This window comes from Hemiscyllium ocellatum, chromosome 34 (assembly GCF_020745735.1).
Source record: "Hemiscyllium ocellatum isolate sHemOce1 chromosome 34, sHemOce1.pat.X.cur, whole genome shotgun sequence".
NCBI classification, from domain to species: domain Eukaryota; kingdom Metazoa; phylum Chordata; class Chondrichthyes; order Orectolobiformes; family Hemiscylliidae; genus Hemiscyllium; species Hemiscyllium ocellatum.
The window spans coordinates 42,296,066-42,313,792 of record NC_083434.1 but is presented as its reverse complement, the minus strand read 5'-3'; the positions used below and the strand labels follow the sequence as shown (position 1 = coordinate 42,313,792).

Sequence of the window (17,727 nt, the reverse complement as noted above, 5' to 3'; positions counted from 1 at the left end):
AGATAAACGCACTTGTTGCAAAGCATACCATGACATGCTCTACAGAGCAATCAGCAATAGGATTTAAACTGTCGACCCATCCACTCAGGCCGGAACAAAGCAGTTCCCACAGGTAGTGACAGCACAGTCAGCAACGTTCAAAATGGTTCATGGAATTAGTTCTCAAATTGTTTCAAAAGACCAAAAGAAAAGCAAATAAGGTGCCTCCAGGAGGAAAAAAATGCAGTGGGATAACATTTAAAAATAAATAGTGTAGATAGAAATCAATACAATCCAGGAATGATTGTGGATCGATCTCCCAACTGGCACTGACAAAGAGGGATCTCAACTTCACAATTCCACTTTGTAATCTTAAAATAAGTTGGTTTAAAAATTCAATAAAAACCTATTTGAATAACTCTTTTGTTTGGAAGAGAGAAATCTATTGCCCATCATGGGGCTTGAAACGACAATCTTGGGATTAAGATGCCCCATTAACTAGCAACTGAACGAGCTGGGTTGTGGATTAACTTGCTGTGCACAACCTTTCCAACATATTCACCAACTTCGATAAAGTTTTCACACTCCAGGACTAGAAAAGTGAACACTTTATGTGCTGGTTCAGAGTTTATAAATTGGGAGATATTAAATGTCTCCTTTTACCCTCATTTTTGAAAATCAGAACTTGGGAGAATGTCTGAGATAATGCTACCACATGGTTGGTGCCAGTAGGCTGGAGAGAACGGATTTTGAACGGGAATGCTGAGTAAATCAGGATACTGAAAAAAAGTTCTAAAAACAGGCAGTTGACATTTCATTTACGTGGTTATAAGTGCAGTGGCCTGAAACCAAAAGGGGGCAGAAACTGTGCATGCTTAGGGAGTCACAGTAGACCCGAGTGTGTATACCTGCCTGTTTCTGGCAATTGGCTGCAGTGGGTCAGAGGGCAATAAAAAGTAAAATGAGTGTTGCTTTTGGCATTGATATTTTAAGTTGGCATTTTGGATTGGATAGCATACGGTAACCTGTCACCTCACCAAGCCCAACTCCCACTTCCAAACCAGACAGGATCATAGGAGATCTAGCCTCCACCTCAACCCCTTCACCAAGACTACAAACAGTCTCAGGCTTGACCAGTGAATACAGGAAAAGACAAGCAATGCTTACCTGGAGGAGGCAGCGTTCTTTAAACGTATAGCCTATCAGCTTATCCAAGTGCATCAGACACTGATGGTATCGGATATGGTGGGTTAATACTGGCAACATCATGGCATGCTGGGAAAAAAACACAAAGAGCAGGCAGGATAAATTATTAAAGTTTCTCTACACGTAGTATTACTCGTTCCTCATTAGTCTTCTTGGCATACCGCCTCATACATCAGGACCCCAGATCGAGAACACACATTTTGTAGGATCTTTTTATTCAAAGAATCCCTATAGTGTGGAAGCAGGCCATTCGGCCCTCGAAATCCACATTTCAAAAAGCACCCCAACCCACTACCCTATCCCTGCAACTCTGCATTTCCCATGGCTAATCTACCCAGCCTGCACATTATGGGCAATTTAGCATGGCCAATCTTTGGACTGCGGGACACACACACACACACACACACACACACACACACACACACACACACACACACACATGGAGAATGTCGAAACTCCATCCACAAAGAGGCTGGAATTGAACTTGGGTCCCTGTGAGGTACCAGTGCTAACCACTGAGTCACTTATATATTAAATTTAGCTTCCTGGTGGGAGCAACTCCCGTCTGTTTTAGGAAACATAAGTTTGTTCAAATGTTACCAGGTCATCCTTTCAGTCATTATGCAACCATGGCACCTTCCAGAACCGTGCACAACACACCGAGTTGCAAACTTACCGATAGTTCTCAATGCCACTTACTGAAATCATGGAAACTTGCAGCATCAGAATTAGGCCACTCAGCCCATCGAATCTATACTGGCCCTTTTAACAAGCAGCCATGCTGTATACTACCCCACTTCCCTGCTTGTTATTGCAACCCTGAAAAGGCTTCAACATCCAATCCCTCTGCAACTCCTTGGTAAGATTAAAGATGGAATAAACTCCCAGCTTCTCAGGTTGAGCATTCCAGATCCCAACAATTTCCACTGAAAAGAGATTACTGGCTGGGTCAATAGTTATTGCCCATCTCTCGCTGCCCTTGAGGCGGTGATGATGAGATGCCTTCTTGAACCACTGCAGTCCTGTGCAGTAGATAGACCAAGAGTTCTGGGTATGAGAGGGAATTTCAGCAACAGTGAAGGGACAGAGATATATTTCCAACTCAGAATGGCGAGAGGCTTGGAGGGGAACTTTCACTGGGTGGTGTTCCATATAACTGCTGACACTGTCCTTCGAGACAGGAGTGGTTGTGGGTCTGGAAGATGTTGTCTAAGGGGTTCAGAATTGTCCAATACATTCCGGCATAAATCTACATCAGTGATTTAAAGTTCCAGGATGTTCTCCAACTTTATACTGGGTGCATTTCTTTAAAAACCCAAAGAACACATATCAAATCCACACTACATTTTCAAGTCTTCGAACTGAACTCAGAACTCTCCATAGTATCAGGCCACATCAAAAACATCACGTACAGGGGTTCAAAAAGACATTTAGGAGAAAGTGAGGACTGCAGATGCTGGAGATCAGAGCTGAAAATGTGTTGCTGGAAAAGCACAACAGGTCATGCAGCATCCAAGGAGCAGGAGAATCGATGTTTCGGGCATGAGCCCGATGCTGCCTGACCTGCTGCATTTTCAGAAAGACATTTCACCACCATCTTCTCAAGGGCAATAAACACTGGACCAGTCCAGGTCTCAAGTGAAACAGAAAACAAAACTGTTATTGGACAGTACTTAGGTGCAGAGAAAAAAAGACTTCATATTGTTTTAGAGTTACTGCAGATCCCTTAACAGCTACAAGGCTTCAAATGAAGAATTTCTCTTGTTTTCGACTGAAAATAATTTCTATGAAAAATGGTTTGAATAGTCATTGATTAACAAACATGATGTGGCTACAGAAGAGGAGGATGTGGCCATTCAAGCTTATTCAATGTTCTTGTGACTCTTACCCACCCAGGCATTATATTTATCCTGGAATATGGATACAAAGTGCAGCAAAGGTTCAGTTGCTGACATGTACTCTAACCGTACTTTAGTCAGAATCAGAAGTAAGAGGAGAGAAGAGACCAGGAGGAATATTGACCAGGTTACTTAAAAAATGGTTCCACCAAACGTAAGATGCCCCTCACAGGCAGGGAAAGAGTTTATGAAGACTTCACAGTCAGCTCTTTGTGCTGTTAGCCGGTTTCATTCCAGATAATCTTGTTAGAACAAGACCCAGGCTAGAGAATAGAAATTAACCACAGCTTCTGAAAATCATTATATCTACAAAGCCAGAATCTTTTAGCAATAATGAACCAGAAAGCCAATGCAAATTGCATGCACTGGCACAGTAATTAGCAACATTCAGCTTTTGTAAATGTAATAATAAGAAACCTTTGATCAAACTATTTAAAAAGACACACACCTTCCTGTGCACCGTTACTTCAGTGAAATTATATTGATTGGTTTCTGACTAACTTCAGTGAAGCGAAAACAGATGTCGAACTTCAGTGTAATTCAGATAGTTCGGAGTGGATTTATCAATATCTCATTAATGTTAAGTCTTTACATAATGACATGTGTGCGCACTTATCCTTATAACCTTCAAAGTCCTCCACAACCAGATTTAATTCAGCTCATTATTGTGGGATTTAAAATGAAACAGAGGAGAGAATTATCCTGTATACCAAAAATTCTTTTCTTGGAGAGAAAAAAAAATGTACAACCTCCAAATACATTTCTGGATTTTTACTAGTACTTGCCAAAATTAGTGCAAGAGGTCATGTTGTGGCTGTACAGGACATTAGTTAGGCCACTTTTGGAATACTGGTCTGCCTCCTATCGGAAGGATATGATGAAACTTGAAAGGGTTCAAAAATGATTTACAAGGATGTTGCCAGGGTTGGACTATTGGAGCTACAGGGAGAGGCTATGACGGTTTTCCCTGGAGTGTCGGAGGCCGAGGGGTGATCTTATTGAGGTTTATAAAATTATCACGGGCGAGGATAGGGTGATTAGCCAAGGTATTTTCTTTGGGATTACGGAGTCCAGAACTAGAGGGCATAGGTTAAAGGTGTGAGGGGAAAGATTTGAAAGGGTCCTAAGGGTAGTGTGTGAATGGAATGAGCTGCCACAGGAAATGGAGGAGACTGGCACAATTACAACATTTAGAAGGTATCTGTTTGGATATATGAATAGGAAGGGTTTAGAGGGATATGGGCCGGGTGCTGGCAATGGGACTAGATTAGGTTAGGATATCTGGTTGTTAGGGACAAGTTAGACTGAAGGGTCTATTTCCATGCTATATATCTCTATGACTTTAAGAGAATGTATACCTTTACAGTTAGTCACCCAGCACTGAATATAGTGGACTCGCTATGTATTTGAACAAGTGTTTATGCTATTCAAATATCTTGCAGTAGAAGACTGAAACACAGACCTTCAGCAATGTGGACAAAGTCTAGAAAGCTGTCGATTTTATTTTAGGTGGATAGATTGGGATAAAGGAGCAGCGAAAAGGTTCTCATAATGGCAGGCGATGAAAGATAGTTGGAGAACAAGAGAAGATAAGAAGGCTGGCTCTGACATTAGAACTTCCTGAAGGAAGTAGATTAGAGCGACATACACCAAAAGCAAGAATCAAAGTGATAAGTTAGACAATGTTATACTGAAAGGGGGAATGTTCCTACAAGTAAATCCTCAGAAAAGTGTAAGGCATGGAGAAATGAGCAACTTCTCATTGAAATTTCATGGAGAATTAATGTTGATCTCAAGCCCAAAATACGAAACGAGACATCAATTGATTTTTGTCAGTAGGTTTATTCCCAGGATGCAGCGTTGCATGCCTCCTCCTTCTACTTTTAAGTCAGTGTGCCAGTAATCTCTGTAATGTCTGAGAATTTTTACTGAAAGTTAGTCTGCTGTAGACCACAAGGAACCAAGGGCATTTCTTCCCATTAAAGAGACAAGATTTCTTTTGTAGACAGACCCAAGTCCATCTCAGTTGGAATAGGAGTCATTTCTCTTAACTACACCTAGCCATCTCACCTAACGGAGCTCACTGACTCTTGTGTTATATTGAAGAGGACGGTGGTTTGTTACATTTCACCTAGGAAATCAGATGCTGTGGCAACATGTATCTTTACCTGCATATTGCATCCTGGAACTACAGGTGGGAGATGAGACAGGCCCAAAGCTATTCATTGGTGGCTGATCAAGAATGTCTCCCGCTCTTACCACCACTGGAAGGTGGTGGAAGTGTTTGCAGATTGACAGAAAATCTGTTTGGCCACATTAGGAACACACCACCTTTGGTCCTTGGGTGGGACTCAAACCACTTTTCAGCTTGTGTCTCTTTTTGGACATAATGTGCCTGGTATTCCCAGTTGTAGGCATTGATCCTGCTTAACTTCCAGCTTGGATGAGACCAGCTGTTTTCAGAACAATATGATCACAGGTAATTCTGTTCTTAATATGTGCTCAAGACTTTCAATCAAACAATCAAAACCATTCCCCTGTTTATCCTTAGCAATACAATTAATTTAACATTAGTAATCACCACTCCCACCATGCTGCTGGGCTGAACTTTGACAGCTCTTCAATATACCCAAGTGAGATCCTCCACTGTCCACGCCACCAGCTCTTTGGGCAGGATAAAATAACCAGTTCAGCACACCAAGTTGCTGAGCATATTTAATAGTGATTTCAAAATGGACTGAAGCAATCTGACTGAAAGAATAGGAATGACCATTTTGCCAAAGGTCAAAAGTCAGTGATGAGGAGCAACAAAATGAAAACTGGTATGGCAATATGATGGCAGAGATCAGGGCACATTGCTTCAGTGTTTATGGAGCAGGGAAAGTCTAGGCTCTGAACAACTGAGACAGAAACCACTGCATGTTTAAAAAGGAAAATGAAGATCAGGCTGGAAGGGCCCCATTTCCTACATTTCTATATTTCTGAACACTGGGAAAATATCTGTAGCAGAAAAAGATTATATTGTCTTGGGAACTCAATAGAGCTAGCAAATTGAATCCACTCTAACAGGGTGGCAGCATAATGATGCTAAGTATAAAGGTCTCCCTCTGTCCCACAAACTTCCAACTCTTCTGTTAAGCATGTATCAGAATTGAACAGGAGAAACCTGTGGGGTTATGGGAAGAAAGCAGAGGAATAGCCCAAGGTGAACTGCTCACTTGGACATGATGGACTGAATGGCCTACTTCTGGGCCATAATAATTCATTATATCCTGAGCAGGAATGGTCTTCAGGGTTTCAAGGATTAAACACAAAAGTGCTCAGGGTCTGAAGAAAATGCCTGTGGATTAACACACAATCACTTGGATGAAAGATTTGCCAATGACACTCACTTGGGAGACATGGCAAGTTGTAAAGGAAGGAACGGGGTGTCAATGGAGAACACAGACAGAATGTTTCAGCAAAACTAGAAAGCAGAGGAAGTGCGATGTCACAAGACAGACAAATCAAAATATGTACTTAATGGTGAAAGCCAGATTTCAAGGAGCAAGTGGATTCAGGGGTCAATGTGCGGAGATCTCTACAAGCTGGTAGACAGACCCAAAAACTTTTTAAGAAGACAAATAAAACGCTGGCCTCTAAAGGATTGAGAAATGAAATTATGGAGGTTATGTTTCAGTTGTACAAAAGCATTGATCAAGCCTGACCTGGAACACTTGGCTTTAGAGAATAAAATCATAAGAACAAAATAAACACATGAGTCTTGGGGAGGGTACAGAAGAGACTCACCAGAACAAAATGAAATGGTGTGGAGCAGTTGCAGCAAACTGGCTTGATCCCCTTTTTAGTTTACACATGCAGAACAGAGGAGGCACGATGTTAAATCAGTACTGGAGGTGAAACCATGAAGCGTTTCCACGTGAAGGGCTAAGGATAATTGGAACATTCGCTCTTCAGGAGCCGGTGGGAGGGGGGGGGGCAAGTGACAATTACATGACAAAGATCCAAATATTTTCCGTTAGATCAAACAATGTCAAAGGATATGGAGCAAAAGGCAAGTAAATGGAACTGCAGGTTTTTAAAATCACCATCTGCAGGTTTTTTAGGATAGTGGAACAGCTTGGGAGCTGAATGGAACATTTTGGAGATTGCTTGTACATCTCTTCATTGTTTTAGTGACATGGATCATGTGAAGGGGGTACACAGTCTCCACACCACTACATAACAGAACCTGAGGGTCAATACATGTGTGATCTAATGGGCAAGCATATATCAAGATCTGATAAGACAGTATAACTCAGCAGTCATTGAGAATGTCAAGACTCGGATGATTGGAAGAACTGTACTAGACAGCTGTAATATGAAGATCAACAAGCTGGACATTAGAGTACAAATAAAAGAGGATGTTAGAATTCCGGAGAGTCAGACAATGCAGAGACAGAGTTGCAGCACTCCCAGAGCAGGGATGGTTAAGTTTAAGATAGAGCAACTTTAAGAGTACAGGACAGAACCCAATGCTCAGACTGTTACACTGGTGTGTTCTCATTTAAACAAAAGAGGAAGCAAGGGTCAGTCCACCTTCCACAAGTATTCATTTGCATTTTGCTATTCAATACAAACTCCAATCTGCTCTCTCCTCTTCCTCCAGAAAACCAGACAAGCTTGGAAAATATTTTCTGATTAACCTCGGGAGAGAAATGGACTTGAATCTGGGCCTTCTATCTCAGAGGTAGGAACACTACCACCACACCACACAGGCCTGGTAAACGAGCTCTGTGTTTCAAACTACTCCAAGTCCCACTTGCTTCAGAGTGTGTCATAACATCTCTGAACAGCTGGATTAGAAAATATCAACCTGGTTAAACTAACCACCATCTACAACATGGTCGCAATGCTCATAATAACAGAACTGATGAGGCCTCAACAAATACAGTTACATCCAGTGTCAGTGCGATCTATGAAGGCTATCCAAGCTACATACTTGACAGACATCTGAGCGGACACCAGTCTTCCAGAAACCTTGACTGCTCAGTTCGACTGTTACCTCACGTCGCATTGTATTTTTCTGACGGATCTTCTGCAAAGCTTCCTGAAATTAATGGAAATACAGCATTTGTTGACATGTAATAATAGGGATTTTTGATCCCAACACTATTTAAAACATTATATCCCGTATAAGATGAGCATTCATGCTGACTTGCCCCATGCCTCATTTACCCATCATCCCCACAGTGGGTACCAGTTTTGCAGCAAGTGGGTTTTAAAATTCTTATTCTCATTTACAAATTCATGGACTATCTCTGCAGAATGAGCAGATCGCAGCAAAGTGGCAATGTCATTGGACTTGCAAACCTGGAGTGCCCCCTGGGGACAGGGATCAAATCCCACCTTGGCAGATGGTGGGATTTGAATTCAATGAGTAAATTTGGAATAACTAATTGCAGTAACAGTGACTGTGAAACTATTGTAAAAACACAGAACAAAGAGAGAAAATGCTGAAGAAATTGGAGAGTTCTGAAGAGTCACATTGGACTCTGTTTCTCTCTGAAGATGCTGCTTGACCTACTGAGTTTCTCCATCATTGTGTTTGTTTCAGATTATCCAGCGTCCCCAGGATTTTGACTTCATTTGAATTGTGAAAATAACTCAGATGATTAATAAATCAATCAATCTGGAATAAAACGCATCAGCCTCAGGGACTAGAAAACAAGATTGTTATAAAAACCCTAATAGATTAAATAATGTTCATCAAGGAAGAAAACGTGTCATCTTTACCTCCAGACCCACAGCAACATCAATTACTTATAATTGCCATCTGCTGTGAGCGAGGGAGTAATCAGTTCAAGGAAATTAGAGCTGGCCAGCAAATGCCAGTCTTACCACACCCCATGACAAAATAATTGAAATCTCCATCAACTCCACAATCACTGAAATATCTGCCCTTTGCCAATTCAGTCCCAGCCTTAAATCACTCAATGGTCAGCCCTCAGTGCAAAAACACAGACAGTGCCAGAGCTGCCTCCTTTAAAACTCACACTAACCATCTGTCCTATTTACTATCCCAGTAGGCATAATCTAAAACCTCTCCCCTTGACCAAGGCTTTGCTCATTTGGTCCCAATGTCTTTATGTGGATTGGTGTCAGATTGTGTTTGGCAGCGCTCCTGCAAACCACCATGTGGCACTTTACTATGTTAAAGACACTAGATAAATGCAGGCCATTGTTGTTGTCGCAAGCGGGTGGTTGGATCTTAGATTACTTACAGTGTGGAAACAGGCCCTTCGGCCCAACAAGTCCACACCGACCCGCCGAAGCGCAACCCACCCATACCCCTACATATACCCCTTACCTAACACTACAGGCAATTTAGCATGGCCAATTCACCTGACCCGCACATCTTTGGACTGTGGGAGGAAACCGGAGCACCCGGAGGAAACCCACGCAGACACGGGGAGAACGTGCAAACTCCACACAGTCAGTCGCCTGAGGCGGGAATTGAACCCAGGTCCCTGGTGCTGTGAGGCAGCAGTGCTAACCACTGTGCCACCGGGCCGCCCCATGCCACCGTGCCGCCCCTAAAGGTGGATACATACACTTTGTCAGCATTGCAGACTTTATAAAACATTGCTCTCCCCTGTGGTGGCCAGTTTAGACTGTACAAAAACTTATGTGGTGCATTGGTAACATCCTTACCTCTGAGCTAGGAAGTTAAGGTTCTAGTCCCACCTGTGTCAGAGGCACATCACAACATGAGCCATGCATCAGTTGTGGGTAGTTGTTGGAAGAGGTTCTGAAGGACAGGATTATTATTTATTTGGAAAGGCAAGGACCCAGTAGGGATAGTCAATATAGCTTTGTGCGGAATCATGTGTCACTACCTTGATTGAGCATTTTGAAACGATGACAAAGAAGGTTGATGAAGGCAGAGTTGCAGACATTGTCTACAAGGACTTCAGGAAGGTGCTCAATAAGGTTCTACGTGGTAGACTGGTTAGCAAAGGGTGAGATCACTTGGAATCCACTGGGAGTTAGCCGATTTGATACAAAATTAGCTTCAAAGGTAGGAGTCAGAGGGTGGAGGTAACAGGTTGTCTTTCAGACTGGAGGCCTGTAACCACCTGTGTGCCACGAGGATCGGTACTGGGTCCACTGCTTTTGTCATTTATGTAAACGATTTGGATATGAATAAAGGAGGAATGGTTAGTAAGTTTGCAGATGACACCTAAATTGGAGGAGTAGCGGACAGCGAAGAAGGTTATCTCAGAGTACAATGGGACCTTGACCAGGTCCAATAGGCCAAGGAGTGGTAGATGGAGTTTAATTTAAAAACGTGAGGTGTTCCATTTTGATAAGGTAAACTTACACAGTTAATGGGCGGGCCCTTGTGTTGCTAAACAAACAGACCCAAGGGTGCAGGTACATAGTTCCTTGAAAGTGGAGACACAGGTATACTAGGTGGTGAAGGAGGTATTTGTTCCCATTGCTTTCATTGGTAGGAGTTCAGAGGTAATGGTGCAGCTGTAAAGGACATTAGTGAGGCCACTTCTGGAATACTGCATTCGATGCTGATCTCCCTGCTATAGGAAAGATGTTTAAAAAGGGAGCGGAGGAGCAACTTTCTCCATGTAGAGGATGGTGTGTATTCAGAACAAGGTGCCAGAGGAGATGGTGGGGCGGGGTACAATTACAACATATAAAAGACATTTGGATGGAATAGAAAGGACTGAGAGGGGTATGGGCCAAATGTGGCAAATAGGGCTAGATCAGTTTAGAATATCTAGTTGGTGCAGGCAAGTTGGACCAAAGGGTCTCAGTGCTGTGTAACTCTATAACACTCTTAACAGGTTGATTTAATAAAAATCTATAGTGTACAAGGAAAGGAAAGCTTACAGTCTTCAACAATACTCAACGTTAGAAGTTAAAAGAACTCTTGGTGCACTGCTCCCTGTTCTCCTCAGTTGAAAATGACCTATTCTTGCTCTCTATAAATAGCTGAAGCAATAAACCGCATGAAACTTGAAAGGACCTGTGCAGAAACACGCTCCGCTAGTTAAATACACTCGAGTGCTGAAGCAGCCACAGCATTAAACTAATGACAGATGGAAAATGTCAGACAAAGCAAAATTGCATTTCAGCAGCAGTATAGAGCACAGATTCCAAAACCGGTTTCTTTTCTCTAAGGTTAATGATTCTCCTTATAAATAATCCACACTGTAGCTGCAGCTCTCTCGGTATGGATGAATTGGAAGGACTAACAGATCTGAAATAGCATGCCCCCAAAATAAAAATGTTTCAAAAATCACTTATATTCGTACTTTGTGAACTCCTCACCAACCACAAGGCAGTGTGCATTATTCTGCAATTACATGCAGTTGCTTGGCTATCATCTATGACTAATACAATTATAAATTCAAACACTGAGACAGCAGGAGAATAATTTCTATTCTAAAATCATAGAGTCACACAGCACCGAACAGACCCTTCAGTCCAACTCATCCATGCCAACCATGTTTCCGAAATTAAACTCGCCCTACCTAGCTGCGTGTGGCCCTTTCCCTCCAAACATTTCCTTTCTGACCCTATCCAAATGTCTTTTAAGTGTTGTAACTGTACCAGCATTCACCAATTCCTCAGGAAGTGTATTCCATATTTGAACCAACCTTTGTGTGAAAAGGTTGCCCCTTAGGTCCCTTTTAAATCCTTCTCCTCTCACCTTAAAAATATGTCCTGTGGTTCTGAACTGCCCCATCCTAGGGAAAAGGCTTTTGCTATTCACCATATCTATGCCCCTCATAATTTTACAAACAACTGTAAGATCATTCCTCAATCTCCAATGCTCCAGTGAAAAAGGTCCCAGCCTATCCAGCTTCTCCTTACAACTCAAACCTTTCAGTCCCAACCACATCTTGATCAATCTTTTCTGAACCCTCTGCAATTTCATATCCTTCCGATAGCAGGGGGACCAGAACTGTATACAATGCTCTAAAATAACCTCACCAATGTCCTGTACAGCCACAACATAATGTCCCAACTCCTATACATACATGCTAAACATCTTCTTAAACAGCATGTCAACCTGCAACACAAATTTCAAAGAATTACGTACTTGAACCCCTCAGTCTCTCTGTTCGACAGCACTACCCAGGATCCTATTAACTATACAAGTCCTGCCCTTGTCTGTTTTACCAAAATGCAATACCTCGCACTTATCCAAATTAAACTCCACCTGCCACACCTCAGACTCTTGTGAACAGCCTGTCTCTGATCTCCTTTCCAATGAGGTTTACATTGTACATGTTGGATTTCCCAGTGTTTCCCAAAGATGAATAGAGACAAACAGCCATTAATTATTGCTGACCATATCACCATTCTTTACAAAGGGTGTAATGTATTCACTGTTAAAGTGAGCTGGGTTCAACCACTTCAAGGCCAATTCTTAACAATTTCTCCTATTCTTCACCACTCCAAATTCATCTACTACATCCCAATTCCAATTTATTCTGAATTGGATGCCAAAAAGCACTCGCCAACATTAATCATAATTCAACTTACAAATTACCAAATACCTAATCTTTGATCATCATAACTCTAGAGCATTCTCTCGACTCAACCACAATATATTGCTGCCCTTTCTTCAGCAAAACAATAGATATTTGCACTCCTTTTTATTCTAAATAAGACCCAATCTACACTTCCACCTCATGTTAAAGTATACAAACTTTTACATGCCCAGTGCAGAGTGAGATTCACTCTGGATTGCCAGCTCTTGCTGGATCACATCAAATAAATGCCTTGCTCTCAAAACCATACATTTCTGCAGATTTTGGGATAATAGATAACGTGGTCCAGCTCTGCCTAAATCACTCACTATTCCAGAGCCAATTCCTGCAGAACTAAGTTAACCCCATCCTTTGTTCCATCTCTTCAACCTCAAGGATTTCTTCGACATGAAGAGTGAGGTCATCTGTTGCTTCCCTTCATGGATCTTGGATCATTGCTAACATGGATCTCTTCATGGATCATTGCTAACAGTCTGATTGTAAACCTCTCACTCTCTCCTTCTCCTTTGACATTATTTCCAACAAACCGCTGACTATACAATACCCACCTCCTTACTCCCTCCCAGGAGACATCATAATGGTTCACTAGCCCCACGTGCAATCCCCCTTTTGTCAAATCCACTGTCTATCCCACCCCATACCCTCAAAATCAACCTCACTACCTTCTTCTGTCAATACCTTGCTGCCTTCCACATCTCTGTCCAGGTTTCCTGCAAATCTCAGTCCCTCCACAAGATAATGGAATGACTTTGTTTTCGTTTTTATCTTTCATGTTTTGGGGTGTCACTGACAAGGCCAGCATCTGTTACCCATTCCTAATTACCTTTAAACTGAGTGGCTTGTTAGGGCAATTAACAGCCAAGCACATTGCTGCGGGTGTGGGATGACATGTAGACTATACCAGGTAAGGACAGCAGATTCTCTTCCCTGAAAGGACGCTATTGAATCAGATGGATTTTTACAACAATGATGGTTGTACTGTCACCATCACTGAGACTAGTTTTATATTTCAGTTTTTAAGTGAATTTGAATTTCTCCAGTGGGTGGGATTTGAGCCCACATCCTCAAATCATAAGCCAGGAACACTAGTTCTAGATTATTGATTCTGCGACAGTACCACAATGCCACCGTCCCTCTGCAGCTCGTAGCCAAACTAGGTCACGACACCCTCTTGGACTGTGACACGATGTGGTTCCTCCAATTTTGTATAACCTTTGGCAAAGTGCATCACCCCATCAATTGCCCTGCTCTACAGTTTAACTCAACGGAATTGGCTTTGCTCAATTCCACTTGCTCTTGGATAGCTCCCTCCAGTAATGGTCACTCCTCCCACTGCACTGCATCATTAGTTCCAAAGCATCACAAAAGTAAAAATCTACCCTCAGTCCACCTCTTCTCTTGATTTTCTTGAAGATATCATCGAATGACAAAAAAAAAGTCAACATAGTCTTGGCAGGCCACAGGGCTGCTCTCTCATTCGAGAGAGGGAATGATGATGGTTTAACTCGTGAGGAGACAGCATGAAATGGAAAGTCATTTATGGTAACTTCAGCCGCGACAGGAATTGAACCCACACTGTTAACATAATTCAGCATCACACACAAGCCGTCCAGATAACTGAGCTAAACCTCCTCAGCTAAAAACTTGGAGATGCAGGGCATTCTTTTCGGTAGGTGCAGGGAACAGTAATAGGAGAGATAAGGTATCCTTTGGATGAATAAAAGCAGACATAAATTTGCAAATAAAATTGACAAATTCACTAAGTTGTCAACTTGTTAAGGGGATGTCAAGCTGTCATGGTATTTAAACCTCCTAGTTTTTACATTTCTAAATAAGCTGTCCACAGCACGTACAGATCAGTGTTTGCCATTTCACCTCGGTCTGTTGACATAAGACTGAGGACTGTCACTATAGGAATTGTACTGCATGACTGATTTCACAACCTATTGCTGATAAGATGATTCATGGTTCACAGTCTGACTGACGGATAGTGGGATGTGAGGGGTGAGGACTAAAAATCGTTTGTTTGATTTTTGTAAAGTTGTGGTGAAGTTCTAGGTTAACGAGGAGAGCTTTTTTCAGAGCTCACCTGACTAATTCTCACTTCTTTATGAGGCAGCATGCCAGACTGAAGGGCTTATGCTCGAAACGTCGAATTCTCTATTCCTGAGATGCTGCCTGGCCTGCTGTGCTTTGACCAGCAACACATTTGCAGTTACCACCCACCCGTCTCGGAAATGGAAATCCAACTGCACTCTCTCCATCCACATTACTCCAAAGGTTTTGTCCGAAAGCTAGTGTTAGACAAAAACACAAAAACATCAGAAAATGCTAAAGGAGCAAATGGCAGCTTACCTCTCGCTGAGCCAGTTTCTGTTTGTCTGCTTGTTTGACCTTGGGGCTGTTTGCTAGCAGGTGACGCAGTTTGACATAACTCTTCCACAGCTTCTGGTACCTTAGAAGATAAGTTTTAGCTTACTTCCCAATCATAACAAAATATCTCCCCTCTGCCAACACCATCAATCTCAACCAAAATCAATAAAGGAATGGCTCAGAGCAAACATTTTGGTTTGGACAGTAGCATCCATCTTAAAATTCCCTGATGCTACCCATATTCAAGACAGCAGATGGACTGCTCCCATATAGGGGCAGTATGTGTGTTACGAGCAATGGTCACAGACACTTCTATGATGAAGAACACTTGAAATAAGTATCTGATGGACATTTTCTCATAACCAAACAGTGGAACAAGTCATACACCGTGACAACTGCTCGTCAATAGACTGTACAAGCAAAACACAACAAAAACCAGAAGAACTGCTGTAAATCAGAAACAAAAGTGAAGTTGCTGGAAAAGCTCTGCAGGAGAAAGTGAGGACTGCAAATGCTGGAAATCAGAGTCAAGAATGTGGTGCTGGAAAAGCACAGCAGGTCAGGCAGCATCTGAGAAGGAGAGTCAGCGTTTCAAGGCATAAGCCCTTCATCAGGAATGAAAGGTTCAGCAGTCTGGTCGCATCTGATGTCCAGAGGACAGGTCACCGAACCGGAAACGTCAACCGATTTCTCTTCACAGATGCTGCCAGATCTGCTGAGCTATTCCAAAAAAAAAAGCTGAATGCATTGAGATACCTTTGAACTTATATCACGTTTGAAAGGATACGTGTACATCTGATGAGCCAAATGTAAGTTATATTTAAAACTTGGACAAAATCCTGTGTGATTTGTACAAAATTATCCATACATACAATCTCTCCACAGAGTTAAAAGAAATCTCACCCATCAGGTGTACATCCTCGTTGCTGTCGGTCACTTTGTGACGAGGTTATATAAAGAGTGACAGCAACGTCCCCATCCAGGATGAGACGTGCACGATGTGTCCTTTTTGTTTGAGGGGGGAACCCAGTACCTTTTCCCCAGATCATGGTGTGCCAGCAGTCCGGCCAGAGCCAGACTGACAATATTTAGAAAAACATCTTCTACATGCGGCTCAAGCAACGGTCCTCAAAAGGTCTTTCCACCACTGAGACAACAAACAAAGGCTGTGCCTAACAGGAGAGCGTGAAATGCCCAGGTTGTTGTTTCTCTGGCAAATAAAGTGGAGAGGTGATTTGATACAGGTCTTTAAAATGATGGGAAGATTCAAGAAGAGTTCAAAACAGGGAAGGGAGCTTTTGTGCATGGGTGCATGCTTGTACGCGGGGCAGGGGGATCAAAATGAGAGGTTGGACCAAACAGAAGAAAAGCCCAAATACAGAGAGTACCCAGACTGAGGATGTCATTATCATGGACAGAGTACCTGAGGCTAACGATATAAGTGAAGTTGAGGGGAAACTAGACAAGCACAAGGGTAAAGAAACATATCCATCTGTACTGTATTCTGTCTTAGTTTCTCTGCTGTTGAAACCTCCCACTCTGCTGAGGACATGCAGATCCTGGGCCTCCTCCATCGCCATTCCCTTACCACCCGACGTCTGGAGGAAGAATGCCTCATCTTCCACCTCCAGACAGTCCAACCCTGTGGCATCAATGTGGATTTCACCAGTTTCCTCAATTCCTCTCCCCCACCTTATCCCAGTTTCAACCTTCCAGCTCAGCACCACCCTCATGACCTATCCATCTTCCTTCCCACCTTTCCGCTCCACCCTATCACCATTACCCTCCACCTCCATTCACCTATCATACCCTAAGGTACCTTGCCCCCAGCCCCATCCCACACCACCTCCCCTCCCCTCACATTTATCTCTCCACCCCCAAGGTTAGCCTCATTCCTGATGAAATTGTTTTGCCCGAAACGTCGATTTTCCTGCTCCTCGGATGCTGCCTGACCTGCTGTGCTTTTCCAGCAACACATTCTCGACTTAAATGGGAGACCCCTGATGTTTAAGCAGTGATCACCTAGTTCTAGATACTTCCATTAGAAAGCACATCCTCTCAGGGACACTTAATGAGGTCACTTATAAACTCCTCTGCATACAAGGTTCACCTGCCCAACGTTTTCCTCAAAAGCCAACCTGCCCATTTCAGGCATTTGTCTGGTAAACCACCTCTGAACTTGCAACAGCCTTGCAATAATTTCATTGGACACATTTGGCAGAGAAGATGGATAAATATCAGGAGTGCATTTTTTTAAAATTACTTACAGAATGGCTTGTATAAAATATTAGCAGAAAGACTCCAGTGGCATTAAATCAAAGGCATCATAGGAAATCTCCCACTGCTGCATTAGTGAAGCTGAACATGAATACATTTTTCTGCATCTGATTCTCAGAGCACCTGACCTAGAAACTGCTTGATGGAAACACTGAGTACTCAACGTGGACAAGTGCTTTGATAACCAACTATGAAATCCTTCACCTTCATAAACAGAAATAAACTCAGAAATGTTTAGGGAAATTTATTTTTTTGAAACAGCACAGAAGCCACTAGCTAAAACAGAATGTCAAATCTACACATTTCAAACAATTTAAGCCGACATTTCTGACAGCAAACCAGTGTCTAGCATAAGGTTAAAAATTAAAATTAAAAAGTAAGCTTAGAGTGGGGTTGCTGACCAAGTACTTTCATTTAGGAATTATTGGTAGCCA

At 42.5% G+C, this 17,727-nt stretch overlaps 1 protein-coding gene across 3 annotated transcripts in view; it reads right to left on the bottom strand.

The window, feature by feature from the left end:
• Positions 1 to 17,727, bottom strand: part of drosha (drosha ribonuclease III) — a 165,174-nt gene that overhangs the window by 91,341 nt on the left and 56,106 nt on the right. For all 3 annotated transcript variants that reach the window (XM_060849942.1, XM_060849944.1, XM_060849945.1), the window contains exons 15-17: positions 14,999 to 15,098; positions 8,065 to 8,172; positions 1,147 to 1,254 (exon numbers count right to left, since the gene is read on the bottom strand). In XM_060849942.1, coding sequence (XP_060705925.1) covers positions 1,147 to 1,254; positions 8,065 to 8,172; positions 14,999 to 15,098 — 316 coding nt within the window. The remainder of the gene's footprint in view (positions 1 to 1,146; positions 1,255 to 8,064; positions 8,173 to 14,998; positions 15,099 to 17,727) is intronic.